The 15,540-nt window shown below is 38.5% G+C and overlaps 1 protein-coding gene across 4 annotated transcripts in view; it reads right to left on the bottom strand.

Moving 5' to 3' along the window:
• The window catches only part of PNPLA8 (patatin like domain 8, phospholipase A2), a 41,617-nt gene extending 27,083 nt beyond the window's left edge, over positions 1 to 14,534 (bottom strand). For 2 of the 4 annotated variants that reach the window (XM_020799426.3, XM_078376836.1), the window contains exons 1-6: positions 14,363 to 14,534; positions 10,793 to 11,951; positions 9,083 to 9,232; positions 8,147 to 8,298; positions 4,303 to 4,397; positions 271 to 442 (exon numbers count right to left, since the gene is read on the bottom strand). In XM_020799426.3, coding sequence (XP_020655085.3) covers positions 271 to 442; positions 4,303 to 4,397; positions 8,147 to 8,298; positions 9,083 to 9,232; positions 10,793 to 11,869 — 1,646 coding nt within the window. In that variant the 5' untranslated portion in view covers positions 11,870 to 11,951; positions 14,363 to 14,534. Of the gene's footprint in view, positions 1 to 270; positions 443 to 4,302; positions 4,398 to 8,146; positions 8,299 to 9,082; positions 9,233 to 10,792; positions 11,952 to 13,671; positions 13,737 to 14,362 lie in introns of those variants that run through there. The other 2 variants (XM_073000500.2, XM_078376835.1) reach the window with 2 other exon arrangements.
• Positions 14,535 to 15,540: the final 1,006 nt, after the last annotated feature.

The following is a 15,540-nucleotide window of genomic DNA, read 5'->3' as shown; positions in this document are numbered from 1 at the left end:
TAAGTACTGGGGTAATCTGAACACAATAACTATGAGAACGATCTGAAAAGCATACCCACACGCCAGCTCTAAAAATAGGTGCAACAATGAAGACAGGCAATTGCTGTCATGGCAACATAAGTATAATGTTATTTGGCGAAGATGTACTAACATAGGAATTGACAAAAATCCTCCAAAACATCATTACATGGAAGAGGGATCTTGTCTGACCTCTGTGTTATACACACTGAAGGAAGCAACATGGCAAATATTTAGATAAAGTTAACTTACTTGAGAATCTTCTCCCACATTTCACTGTCATAAAATGCATGGTTCCAGCCCATTTTAACTGTCCCAACGATGACATTTTGCTTAAACACATCTGTTCCTAATTTGCGATAAAGTTCTTCACATTCATCCAGAGGGATATGAAATAATCCTAACATGAATGCTAATATAGCACCTGGAAAAAAAGATTTATACATTTAAAATATGACACTTTTGTACACACAACAACTAACACATCTTACATTGTCCTCTTCAACATGACACACTCAAAATGTTTCATACTATAGTTCCCATTATGGTAGGAACCCAGCCAGAACACACACACAAAATGAATGGAATTTACATTAGTGTTGACTCTATTCAGTAACTGATGCAATAGATCTACTCTACTCTAGCTGGGACTAGTAACTAGTCTTAGAGTGATGTGTGGTGTTGTCCAACACATCTAAAGGCTATCAGACTGGATAAAGTTACTTTATACTGTAGTATCCATGTAATAAAAATGCTTATATCCAGCTTTTGTATATGCAACTGACAATAAGAGGGAAATGTTTAACACTTAATAGAAGTCTCTAAAAGGCAGTGATAACCACCTACAAAGGCTCTTGAGGACAATGAAGGAAAATATACACTTCTTGGCCTTAGATACTGCTAGTACTGGTTAGATAAATATTTTTACTGGTTTTAGTTTTTTTAAACCATCAGAAGAATTTTGATTTCAGGATTAATATTATTAGTAGTCCCACTACTGGGAAAAATGGCAGAGAAATGCAATCTATTTTCAGTGCCAACAAAGTTACAGGATTAATATGCCCCCCCAACATGTGTTTAAGAACTTTGAAAAAACCAAGGGGGTTGGAATTTAAGCAATACTTGGCAATGCAATTGATTCATAGCTAAGCATTCATTTACAGCACCATCTAGTGTTTCATCAATTGTGTGAAATATTCCAAAATTAATATCAGAAATGTAATCAGCAATTTTAAGATCTACAGAATCTATTCCAATACTATATTGCTACTGACAGTGGTACTAGTTTGAAGAGCTGCCAAATGCTCCATTTTTATTTCCTGTTTAAATAAGCATGGAAGGACAGAAATCTTGCCAATCTGGCACTGACTATTCCTTGTACAGTGGTGCCTCACACAACGATGTTAATTGGTTCCAAAAAAATCAACGTTGTGTGAAACATCGTTCTGTGAAACACCATTTCACATAGGAATGCATTGAAAACCGGTTAATCCGTTCTAATTGGAACGGATTGCCATCGTTCAGTGAAAATCCCCATAGGAAACATCGTTGAGTGAAACAATGTTTCCTATATTGGAATGTATTGAAGCCGACTCAGTACATTTCAATGCCTTTGCGAAGTCCTTTTTCGCTCCTGTAAAAGTGTCTTACAATGTTTGGACGCTGTTTTAAATGATTGCAATGGTTAGTCCACCTCCTGAAACCTATGCAAACTGATTTTGGTGTTGTTCTGACACTTCCTTAATTTATGACGATTTTTTGTTTTTTCTCCATAGGAAACCATTGGACGGTCTGTCTAATGGTTTCCAATGGAAAAAAGAAAAAATCATCATAAATCAACGAAGTGTCAGAACAGCACCAAAATCAGTTTGCATAGGTTTCAGGAGGTGGACTAACCATTGCAATCATTTAAAACAGCGTCCAAACATTGTAAGACATTTTTACAGGAGCGAAAAGGGAGGTCGGGAAGAACTTTAAAAGGCAAACGGAGATCAAAGAGCCTTTTCCCGACCTCCCTTTTCGCTCCTGTAAAAGTGTCTTAAGATGTTTGGACGCTGTTTTAAATGATTGCAATGGTTAGTCCACCTCCTGAAACCTATGCAAACTGATTTTGGTGTTGTTCTGACACTTCCTTAATTTATGACGATTTTTTGTTTTTTCTCCATAGGAAACCATTAGACAGACCGTCCAATGGTTTCCTATGGAGAAAAAACAAAAAATCGTCATAAATTAAGGAAGTGTCAGAACAACACCAAAATCAGTTTGCATAGGTTTCAGGAGGTGGACTAACCATTGCAAACATTTAAAACAGCGTCCAAACATCTTAAGACACTTTTACAGGAGCGAAAAGGGAGGTCGGGAAAAGGCTCTTTGATCTCCATTTGCCTTTTAAAGTTCTTCCCGACCTCCCTTTTCGCTCCTGTAAAAATGTCTTACAATGTTTGGACGCTGTTTTAAATGATTGCAATGGTTAGTCCACCTCCTGAAACCTATGCAAACTGATTTTGGTGCTGTTCTGACACTTCGTTGATTTATGATGATTTTTTCTTTTTTCCATTGGAAACCATTAGACAGACCGTTCAATTGTTTTCAATGGAGAAAACAAAAAATTACCATAAATTAACGAAGTGTCAGAACAACACCAAAATCAGTTTGCATAGGTTTCAGGAGGTGGACTAACCATTGCAAACATTTAAAACAGCGTCCAAACATCTTAAGACACTTTTACAGGAGCGAAAAGGGAGATCGTTGTGTGAAAATCCCCCATAGGAAACATCGCTGTGTGAGGCAGCAAATTTAACAGAAAAAGGCATCGTTGTGTGAATTCATCGTTGTGTGAGGCACTCGTTGTGCGAGGCACCACTGTAGTTACAAAAACTGCTTTCCCTTTCCTGACCATTCTCCCGTGGGATTATATTCTAGACTATAGCTATAAGGAGCTGATACAGTACAAATCACCACTATCATCAACAACAAGCTACAGATGAGAAAAAGAAATCATCATCAGACTATGTACAACATTATCACATCATATCACCATCATCAGGCAACAGTACAGATGAGAAAGAAAAAAAATCCTCACACCTATGTCTGCCCTAGTTTATGTTATCACATTCACATAGCCAGTGGCAATCTGAAACAGTCACAAAGTTCATCCATCGTCCACACAAACCAATAGAAGGGGGGAATCTCCCAACTCCCCATTAAAATATACACCTTTAATAAATACACAGTAAATTAACTAAATAATAATTAGAAAAAGCCAATGAAACAAGGAAAACATCCACCCATCCAAGAAAAAGATAAACTAGAAACATGCACACAGCTCACTCTTCCAAAAAACAAGAAAAACAGGCAAGCTTTCGTTTAGACAGAACAAGCACTGAAAGCACTCAAATGCAAAACCCTACCTCCTAACAACAAACTGCAGAACTAAAAGTTCATGCTTCAACAGTCCAAGAAAAACTTAAGAAAGCAAGGATTTCTCTTTTCACCAAGATAACCATTAGCTCATAGAAACAGAAAACAACAACAAATATTCTGACTGGATAAATTCTTAGATATGACACTCAAGCCCCGAAAACAATATAATAGGCTAAGATTGTTCCAAAGAGCATAACACTGTTTCAGCCACCACCTGTATTCCTATGTGTGCCTAACAAGCTAAGGTTTGAACTAGGAACAGATAGAAAATAGCCATGGGTTTTGCTAGGCAAACACTCACAAATTAAGAATACCTGTACAGTATAAACTAATTCTCAAGCAGCTCCCATGAAGAATCTCGTGTCTGAAATCAATTTTACTTCTGTCATACATTAATCTTTTGTGAGGTAAAATAAGTACTCATATGATTTGAGAGATAAAATAAGCACTCATTTTCATAGAAAACTCTCTGGATAAAAACCCATTTCAATTCCATTAAGTACTGGAGGATGATCACCCATGAAACTTAAAACGTTTCCAAAAGTTGTAATATTAGCTGAAGGGAAAAGGGGGTGGTGGTTTAAAAATAAATAAATATTAATCTATATATACCACGCAAGAAACTGGACAGCGATGTATATGGAAAGGCTTTAGTCTTGCTTTTCTAAAGAGCTAAAAAACCTAAGCTACACATTTTTGAAAAAAATTGACTTAAACTGTGTCTGGAGAAAGGCTACAGTGTAAAGATTACTGTTTAAGACACAAAATCAGTGCTCAGCACACAGATGTTCTACTCCTGCCTGAAAAAAAACAAATGCTTTTCTGTATCTTATATATGACATTATTTTCAGGAATATTTACCTGTACTCACTCCACAAATGTAGTCAAAAAGATGATGAACAGGTTTTCCAGTAATTTCTTCTAGTTTACGAAGAATCTGAAGTGCCACTAAACCTCTGCAATGTAAAAAGCATTCTATACTGGTTGTTTTTAAGTAAAAGCAAATAACTAGTATGGTCTTTTGTTTTATTTATTTTTTATGTTACCAGTACATTATAATTTGTTACACTGAAATAAATTTTTACATGGAGCAGACATCATGGTTTTAATGCTGTATAATACTAACAAGGAAAAAGAGCATGCTAGTTAAATTCTACTTTTTCCAATTGCAGTCATTAGGTGATTTTTTTCTTCTTCTTCCAAGCACTAAACACATTTCCACTTGACCAAAAACTTGTGCAACTAGAAACTGTGCACAAGTAGTGTATTCTCCTACTAGTGCACCGTTCAGAACCACTGTAGTTCTAAACCCAGCACTGGTTATAGTAATAGAATGACACTTACACATCTTTCCTTGTGCTGCCACAGAAAATGTGGCATATTTAAGAACAATATATTCAAAACCATTTTAATGCTCCCATTTTTACAAGTGCTTCTTCTACAGATGCAATGTGCCAGAACAGCCCTTATACAGAGAACTATCAAGCAAGAAAGTAATTGCTTTGGAAATTAGAAATGAGAATACATTACCATATACCTTCACAGTTCACTGATTCAAAACAAGACAACATGGCAATGATTACAAGTAATTAATGTTTCAAGCAGCTCTGTAATTTAAGAGCAATTAATGGGTTAGTGCCAAATTTATGTTATAGTTGATAATTAGTGAAATTAATCAAAAATATCACTATAACTTACACTGGACCGAAAGAAATTAGGAAGCCCTGTATTTTACACTGGAAACCAGAAGCAAGTAATTACTGAATAGAATAATAATAATAATTGTGTGCTGTCAAATCACTTCTCACTTATGGTAATCCTTTTTAGGGTTTTCTATGTAGAGAGTTTATTGTTCGCTTCTTCCAGGTGCAGTCTGGGGCTGCAGAGCTTGCCCAAGACCACACAAGCTTGCTCTTCCAGGATTCACAGTGGGGAACTGAACTCCCAGCCTCTGGCTCTGTACCTAGACACCTATTTCACTGAGCTATAGAAGAGTGTGTTCAAATATCCCCTCCAACTAAGCCGAGGCTCTGAAAGTCGGAATTATTTTAGATGATTCATTAACTGTGACAAGAGTGTCAGATTTTTAGAAATCAGCATTAAAATTCTTGTTTTAAACAAACTTTAATATATATTTCCTGTTTCAAAACCTAGACAAGGGATATAATATAAACACAAACAAAACTACAACAGTAATTACATATTCTAAGTTCTATAAAATTTTTAGAATACTTAAAATAAATGAATGGATGAGCTATGGAAGTCTGCAGCAGCATTTTGGTAACTTTATATGAGCAGTGAAATCTTAGAACAAAATCCATTAATTTTTGCAAATGTATTAATGTCAAGCCTGTGCATATATTAAGATGAATCACTTGGTGAATGCGCTGAAAAACTGATACTTTCAAGTTGAGGCACTACCAATAACTTGTATAACTATTTTGAGTGTATACTATAAATTTATTGGGTAAACAGTAGCGGAGCTTCTGTTTCTCTAGCTCATTTGTATGTTATTATTTCTGGACGTCCTAAACATAAAAAAGGAAGCAAGAAAAATTAACTAGAAGCCTGTAGGCATTTTTGCCAAAGGAAATAATATAATCAAATTTTCTGATCTTATTTAGAATCCTTACAAGCATCTTTTATGCATGGTTTATATCTGACTCTCAGTTTTCCCAAAGCAGCATATTGTCCTGGCAAGTCTTCAAACATTAACTGAATGAAACAAAATTGCTGAAGTCCACTGCTCATTTTCTTTCATTTTCTCTTTAGAGAACTCAAAAAGCTAAAAAGTTCTTCATCTGACAGTTAATATAAAAGCATATTTTATAGGGCATTTGCTTGCTTAGTTGAAGTTTCATTCCCAATTTGCTTAGCTGGCCCATCCAAAGACTTGTGTGGTCACCATAAATTTGCCAAGATTAAATACATCAGTTAATGTACCATGTAAAAAAGGTATTACGGTTATACAGTGGTGCCTCGCTTAACGAGCGCACCGTATAACAACGAATTTGCATAGCGATCTCTTTTTTGAGATTGCTAATGCGATCGCATACCGATGGTCTCTATGGCCAAAAAATGCATTGCGACGATCCGTAAGCGTTTCGCTTACCGATCTTCGCATTGCGATGTCAGGAAATCAGCTGTTCGGCGGTTCCAAAATGGCCGCCGGATGACCCAAAATGGCCGCCACAACCATTTTCGCGCCCTGCCCTCGCTTACCGAGGGCACGAAAATGGCAGCGTTATGGGGAAACATCGCTTAACGGTGAGTTTAGAAGCCATCGGAATGCATTAAACTAAGTTTAATGCGTTCCTATGGCATTTTCCTATCTGTATAGCGATGTTTCCCCATAGATACAGACATGCTATAGCAGCAATGCCGAACCTATGGCACACATGCCACAGCTGAAATGCAGAGCCCTTTCTGCGGGCACGTGAACCATAAGTTGCTGGGTCACTACTCCCCCATGCAACCAAACCTCAGGAGGTGGCTGCAGCTGTGGTGCTGGTGCTTCGACAGACGGTGGCCCAGGATCCGGACCAACTGGTGCTGTAAGCAGATCCGGAATGGGGTCTCAAGGCATCTCTGTGCCTGGGATTCCCTATTCCGCTGCCACTTTCATTTCCACCACCGCCACCTTCCAGTTCCACCGCCTGCTGGTAAACCCCCCCCCCCCCCAGTTTGGGCACTCGAGGCCAAAAAGGTTCACTGCCAATGTGCTATAGGTTTCAGCAGCTAAGCATTAGTGGAAGCCAAACCACAACCCACAATGCAAAAAAGAACTACAAATAAGTTAAAACAGGCAGGTATAAATATTATATGTTTTTGTTTACCCTAGCAGATACTGAACTGAAATTGTAAGAGCTGGTAATAGGTGTTCAGTGTCCTATTTTAAAGCATATAGAGCTTTCTTTTAACTGGCCTCTAAAGACTCTTCTTAGGCAAGTGCAGGTTTCAAACACTACCTGAAGTGCTCCATATTTGAGTAGGAATTTCAGTTGATTACATTCAGAATGAATGAAAGAAAGAAACCCTTAGCCAAGAGTAAGAAAATCTTCTCTAGTCAATATACATAAATATATTTGTGGTGTACAATTTTGTCACACGTAACAACATTATAGTTACAAAGATTATGAATAAATTCTCAACAATGGTTGGGTCACATGTAATAAGTAATGCAGTGAAAATGACAGATCACAGGATAAGGAGTGGTAAACCCAAGTTTAAAGACTTGAATACTCCCTGGGTATTCAAGCACAATTCTGTTTGTAGAACCCAAGAGAACTGCAATATTTTTCTCATTTGGAACTGGCACGATGTGTTTCAGAAGCCCATGACTGCCAACGCAAGCCAGCTTGTGAAATATTTTACTCAAAGAACGAAATAAGACTGAGCTGATAAAACAATAGTAAATATTCCCCCCCCCCTTCCCAAATCAGATTTTAAGGTCCGGTTATATTTAGTCAGCATGGAGTATTAGATAGAATGGATGACTAGGAGTCATGTGACCTGGATTCAAATCTCTACTCAGCCATGGAAATTCACAGGCAATAGCAATGGTAAATCAGCCTGTCACCACATACAGTACTGTACTAAGAAAACCCCGTCAGGTTCATCATAAGTCAGAAGCAACTTGACAACACGTAACTACTCAGAACCTTTCAGGATGAACTAACTAAATTACTTCCAACAAATACAATACCTTGTTCCTCCACCATCGATTGTGAGAATTCGAATGCCCCATCCTTTTACAGGGTCTGTATATCCAATTACAGCCAAAGCCTCTCTAACAGCAGCCTGAAGAGCTTCATCATTGGACTGTCTTAGCTGCAATAAGCACGGAATGACTTTTTCCTATAAAATAAAAAAAGGAAAAAACCTAATGAACTAATAGCTTTACAAACAAATCTGAATACAGTAAACAGAATACGTGTGACCTGAAATTAAAGTATTGATGATTTAATAAAATACGGATAACTCTTACTATACATGGCCTAATACATTTTGAATATATTTTTGATTAACTATTCAGTAAATATGCTCAGGATCATGCTGGTAGATTCCTTTACTTATTGAAATGTAATTACAATAAATTTATTAAAATGCACACCAGCAATTAAATAACAAATCACAAAACTAGCATGTAATGAATATATTTAACTTCTGATTCTACTATGAGACAGAAATCCGACATATTATCTCATGAAAGTATGCAGCATAGCTTTGCACTCTTGAGACTTTATGCAGATATTTACTGGCGTAGCTTCAGTATAGGCATGAGAAAGCTTCTTTTTTCACAGAAGAATGAGTTTCTTCTAGTGTTATTTAGTGGAGACCATAAGGAGGCAAAGGGCAAGGTCAAAGCCAGTGTTTATGGCACTGTAATAAGGAGTGCCTGGGGCCACTCCCACTAGATTACCATGGGAAAAACTAGGATCAAATCGCACTTAGGGGTGCAGGCTGCCTTGCCCTGCTTTAGTGGGTATTAAAGCCAGTGATCTCTATGGATCTATGATTTAATATGTTAGCATACTATATAAGTTAACAAAATGAAACACATTACCAATTATTACTTATGTAACATTGTAATTGTGATTACACTCTCTATTCATAGTCAGAAGACTGAATTATTTTGTACCTTAATAGCAACACCTCTGCTGTCTGGAAATTCCAAGAGATGGTATGTCAACTCTTCAACCCTGTTGATACAGACTCTTCTGTTAGATGATCTTCGTAATGCCTGAGCTAAAGCCCGGGTTCTGTTATCTATACTCACCTTTGCAATAATCTAGAAAAACAAGAAAAATATTGGAAATCTATCATAAAAATAAGTTAAAGCAGTATCTCAAGAAACACATTTAATTTGGTATAATCCTACCATGGGCCACAGGTCACTTTGTTAAACATATGTCCTATGCACAAGACCATAATTTATCTTCTAATGAAGTAACATGTATCTTATAAAAGCTTTTGCCACAATGAGCGTTACCCAAAAATGTTACACATATCTACTTGGAAGACATATAAACCTATTTCCACATAAGTGTGTACAGAATTTTGTTGCAATTAGAGAAGGGGGGTTGTATTTGTCCCCCAGGGGAGATGAATATGAAGCCCACCATCACAGTTGGCCAGCCTGAATAAACCCTCCTGCCCCCCCCCACACCCCGCAACCAGGTGTCCACTGACAGCTTACAGTGTGGTACGTGCTGCTGTTGTTCTTTTCCTTCCACCAATTGTGGAAGTAGCCTGGCTGGGGCTTCTGTACCTCCCTATACTGCTGACCAACCAGCAACTGCATGGAGAGGCTTATCATACTGCCCCCTCGCCAGATGGGTCAGCAGCACATGGAGGCACGGAAGCCTCAACCAGGATACTTTTACAATTGGCGTGGAGAAAATAACAATGGCAGTGCATGCCGTGTTGTAAGTGGATGCCCAGTTATGGGGCAGGATAGTTTAATCAGGCCGATCAGCTGTGATGCAGGCTTTGTATTTGTCTCTCCCGGAAGACAAAGACGAACTCCCAATCTCTAGTTATAATCTTTAATACATCAGAAAACTATTGTTCTACTTCATTAAACTAACATTAATACTGCACTGGAAATAGGAAGGTCATATATTTTAACACCAACCAGTATTTTCATAATTTATTTTTTTGACCAGGCCTAGTCTAATTTTTTCCTATGGGAGATTAGAATATTATAGTTTTTTCTCTCTTTGAAGTCCATAAACAACTAGCAGAGATATGTATGGAGGCCAGGGGATAATAAAACATCCTCATGAGCAGCATCTTTCATGGACCTACTTATAATTTATCCAATTGTCAAGAGAAAAAAAAAGGAAGGGAAACATTAAGATGAGCAATAATGTTTTACAAGGAGCTACACGTCTGTATGTGTCTGCTTATACACACATCTTAAAAATTTTAATAATCCTTATAACCTTCTAGAAACATTATGTAGGTTGGTAAACAACCATTCATCATAGTGACTAAGACCATATCCAGGTGCATAGGAAAGATTACAATGAATCACTATAATCTACTGACATGGCACAAGTCATGTGTTAAGCATGCATGGGTAACACCTTTTGTGGAAACATTTGCAAAGCTGTATCAAACTGCTCTATTCAAACAGAGAAATGTTTCATATAAAAATAACCCACCAGGTCTTCCTTTACTATACTACAAGAATTTCCAGTAAATCTGGAACTTCTATGGGTAGAAATCTTTTGGGGGCAGAAAAGTATCATTGCAGCCACTGAATCTGTACATCATTACTCCAGGTAGAGCATCTACACCCTTACAAAACATCTTTATAAAGTTATTGTTAAAAAAGAAAGCTTGCCTTTTCCCTTTGAAGAGACAACCTCTTTTCTTTCTCTTCCGCCTGTTTGCTCTCCTCATCCTCTTTCAAAGTCTCCTCGTGCTCCTGCATTTTGTTTTTTTCTTGCAGGGCAGATTTGGGATCAGATCGTAACTTGGGCACCAAGCCTCCAATGTAACTATCTACAAAAGCCTGCATGCTGTTGCTAGGGTAGGAAAGAAAACTTGCAATGCTCTTTTTGCTGGAAGTGGCAGGTACATCATCACCCTTTTCAGCATCTGGAGAATGTGCTGTAGCTATTAAAGCAGATGAAACATCTGTCCTGTTTTCATTACTCAAAGTATCATCCTCTAGTGAATTCTGCTTTTTCTCTCCCCGATTCTGTGGTTTAGATGGGGAAGAATTCTCATTCTTCTCTTGATCCATGCCACTAGTACTAAAATAGCAATTGATGTGATTTGCTAAAAAGTTGTATGTTTCTCCAAAGCTTGTAGCAAAGCAACTAACATGAAAAAGATTGTTTTTAATATCTGTGAGATCTTTCACAGAATCTTGATTGGAATCTATTCTTCCAAAGGCTGACACAGGCTTTTTGTCACCTGAGCTATGAACAAAGTCTCCCTGACTTCTTTGATCTGTGGCTTGTGCGTCATTTTCTGTATTCATAAAAAAACTATTTTCTTTATTTTCAACTGGTCTGTTCAATATACCAGAATAAGGCTTAAGTCGAGCTATCCGTGAAACCAGTTCACTATGAGTTCCGGACACAGCTTTTGAGACAGATTCCAAAGTGTTCTTAAACCGTGACATGCGACTGCTTGCTTTTGTCAGTTCCTTGGAAGTACTATATTTAGAAACTCTGTAATGCAAAAAGTTGTGATAAAAGAAGTACTTATTATACCACAGCGTTCTGCCTCTGGTCCATTTATAATATGGTTTGCTTATGTGTAAAACTCTAAAAGGAACACCATCACCTATATTCCAAAAAAACTTAGGACTATACAAATAGTACAGCTGCTTGGTCCTCTGTTTACCCCAAAGACTTTTTGCATTAATTACTAAGTAAACATATGTCTCCAAAGGCAACCGAACCGGCATTACTTATAAAGACAGAGGTCAACTGTGAACGTTTTCCTTTGAGAAGACTTGTTTTAAAATGAAACATCACTCTTCATGCCATCTAGAATAGAACAGGAAAAAGCATTAGTTTCTTGAACAAAACATGCTTGATATATACAAATAAATATTTTCCTAAGGAGACTGTACTTTTTTTCATCCTGCAAGATAGTTCATCAGATTTAGAACTGTGCTATGCAAATAAGCTACGTTTTAAAAATGTAAATAAAAATAGTTCTCAAAGGACTACATTAGAAGTCAACATTGGAGCATGTCATATACAGTAATTAGCACTGAAGGATACCTCATGCAGGAAGGTGATGAAAGATCTGCAAATCCAGTGTCATGAACTGAAATATATGCATATGCACACTCAACATAATCTTATCAGCTAAGGAAGACCAAAGGAAAAACATTACCACCAAGCACAAGAAATAAGACAAAAGGCACAATGCCATTAGTAGTTGTAGGAACAAGAAAGCTACCCTGGAACCTTTTAAGGAGAAAGGAGGATTGTTGTTGTTGTTTAGTCATTAAGTCATGTCTGACTCTTTGTGACCCCATGGACCAGAGCACGCCAGGCCCTCCTGTCTTCCACTGCCTCCCGGAGTTTGGTCAAAAGAAAGGAGGGTAAAATATTTTTAATAAAATATATGTCTTCTCGAAGGCTTTCATGGCTGGGATCCAATGGCTGTAGGTTTTTCAGGGGCTTTGGCCGTGTTCTGGAGGTTCTTCTTCCTAACGTTTTGCCAGTCTCTGGCCGGCATCTTCAGAGGACAGGCATTAGAACAGACAGAGTTCTAACTCCTGTCCTCTGAAGATGCCGACCACCGAGACTGGTGAAACGTTAGGAAGAAAAACCTCCAGAACACAGCCAAACAGCCTGAAAAACCCACAACAACCAAAATAAATGTCCTTGTACGAACACTGGCACCTGCATTTAGTGAAGCCACATTAGAGATTGCTTCAGTTCTCCCAGATTCACCAATTGCTCTTTGTTGAACACCTCCCTGCCTCCACCAGCATATCAGATTTATTTATTTATTTATTCATTCAATTTGTACCCCGCCTATCTGGTCAATAACGACCACTCTAGGTGGCTATAATAGGCATGTTGTCACCAGTCATCTCTACCTAACTGGTCACATTCAGTAATATACCTCTTGAAAGAACAGAGATGTCCGGGTAAATAAACTGCCTTTTGAACGTAAAAGTTCCCCAATGAAAAATTACATGTGTTAGATTCTGTTGTCATTGTATTTCAAAACAACAACTAGCTGTGTGCACAATCAAACTGGTTTATTTTTAAGAGAAATACAAACAGATCAACAGAATGCCAACTACTGTAGTTTACATAGGGCACCTGACTGCCTTCACAACTCATTCAGAGCAAAGGTTACTATCTACAAGTATTGCTTATAACTGACAAAGGACTGGTTTTACATTCACTTAAAGATTTCAGTGAGATATTGTATGTCAAAAACACTGCAAGTTCAAGTTCTCAATCTTTATAAGCAATTGGCAGCTGTTACATATTTTCAACAAGTCAGAAAACTGAAACACAGTATATGAATACCACACAAAGTATAGTGGAATGTCTCTTTCTGTCCTGTTGATCCCATAGACTGCACATTTTGTCTTCAAATAACTAGCAAGGAAGAATAATACCAACTACATAGAGAGAGATCTTCAGAGGGCTGTCCATATGATTCTTTTTCAGGAACAGCAATACCAGATAAAATAAAGTATTATAAATTATTAATTGTTTCAGTTAAGCAACTTACAGCTTGATAGTCCATTCCTGTGACAACAAATCTATTCTCATTTTGCCAGTTATCTCTGTCCTTGCCTGGTCACGGAGAATAAATATAAATATATTGATTTGCACTCCAAGAGGACTTTGACTCACAAAAGCTCCGAGATAAAACTGCTAGTTTTTCATGCCATATTATTTCCTCTCCTTTTACCCAAATGCCTCGACAAATTAACAGGGCTGCTTCCTTGGAAACTGTTGACACAAATCACGGAGCCACATGTCTACCTGCTCAGTTGGCTGTTGTTGTTTTGTGGCGAGAGATCTACACCCATGCCGTGCATATGATTTTTTAAAGAAATGGAAATGTTCAAAAAAAACCAAACTACCACATAGTCACTGGGCAATTTTGAAGAAAACAGGGCCACACCTTTGCCCAGGACATCATGTGCTCAAATGCCAACCTATGGGCGTCATTGCACAGTAAAGGAAACAGGGTTCAGGCATCCCAGGGACACCCTTTACCGTAAAAAATAAACTCCGGGGGAACCAAATCCTGGCTCAAAACAGGGCAACTCAGTCCACTGACATTAACAGGTCCTACCCAGAACACCCAAACTTCCGAAGCATTACATAAAAGTCCCCCCCCCCAGCCCCGTAACCATGGGGGACCCACAACAGCACAGAGCCCAAAGGCGGACCCACGAAAACAGCGAGTTTACCTGAGACAGACCGCCCACAAGCACCACACACCGGACAAGTCAAACAAGACGAGAAGGCAGCGCCAAAATCCCAACCTCACAACCGTCCTCCAAGGAGGAGGAGTGTTATAAGAAGGCCGCTGAGAATTTCCCTTATCATCTCGCCCCGGTGACTCCTAAATTATCGCGGGAGTTTGGGTCGTCCAAATCTCGCGAACCTGGGAAGATCACGTACCGCGAGACTTAAGGCCAATATAAAAGCCGGGAGCTTGCGCTTTCCGCGATGTAGGTGCAAGTTAGTGGGAGGGGTTGTTGTTTGCTCGGTCTCTGGTGTAGTAAAGCGGGGGCGTGGAATGGGAGAAAGCTTTGCGATGGGGATGGCTTGGAGACTTGGTGGCTGGGAATTTCTCCTCCTCCGCTGTTCATTTTATTTTCCGTCTTGAGGACGTTGCCCTGGGTCGGTTTCGCCATTTTTCTGGGCGGGGGCCATTTCCCCCTTTTGCTCGTCCGATTTTTTTAAAATCTTGTCGTGCCGGGTTGTTGTTTCCCTACCCGGTCATGTTATTTTTCTGGGAGGGGGCAGTTTTTGTAAATTGCCCTGTTTCTTCCCTGGAGTTTTCCCCCTGCCATCTTACTTCAGAGTAAAGTGGAGCTTTGCAGAAGTATATATTCAAAAAAATAAATAAAGCCGTATTAGCTCCTGCTGTTTAGATGAGGGTGTCCTGGATCTCGCAAGTGAACAGTTATAGAACCAAATTCGTTAAATTTTCGAAGTGTTGCAATGGTCTTGTCTTTTATTTTTCTATTTTATGTGCACACGGAATTTGCTCTTGATTACGTTTACAAGTGCACTATAGTAGCCAAATAGTTGGTAGTGCAATAAAATACCCAGCTTCAAGTCCTTGTTGAATTGTCAAATAAAATGGATCTTTTTCTTCATTTAATTTTATCTCTGCAGTGCTGGCTTCTTTAGAGGCACAATACAGAAATGCCTCAGTTGCACCTCTTCCAAGAGGTGTGAGTAGCTTACTCCCCGGGTTCTCTCTGAATACAAACAACTTTCACAGGCTATGCTGGCTAGGTCTGGAAGGCTATGAGTTCTCCATCCCTGCCGTAAAAGGAACCTATATCACAATTTAGGGTGGTTAGTTTGGAGAGCAGAGTTGGGAAAAGGACCCTTGTAAGAAAAGTGTTATTCA

The sequence above is a fragment of the Pogona vitticeps genome, chromosome 5 (genome assembly GCF_051106095.1).
Source record: "Pogona vitticeps strain Pit_001003342236 chromosome 5, PviZW2.1, whole genome shotgun sequence".
In the NCBI taxonomy this organism is placed as follows: domain Eukaryota; kingdom Metazoa; phylum Chordata; class Lepidosauria; order Squamata; family Agamidae; genus Pogona; species Pogona vitticeps.
Note: the sequence above shows the minus strand (reverse complement) of the source record. Positions and strands in the feature narration are given on the sequence as shown.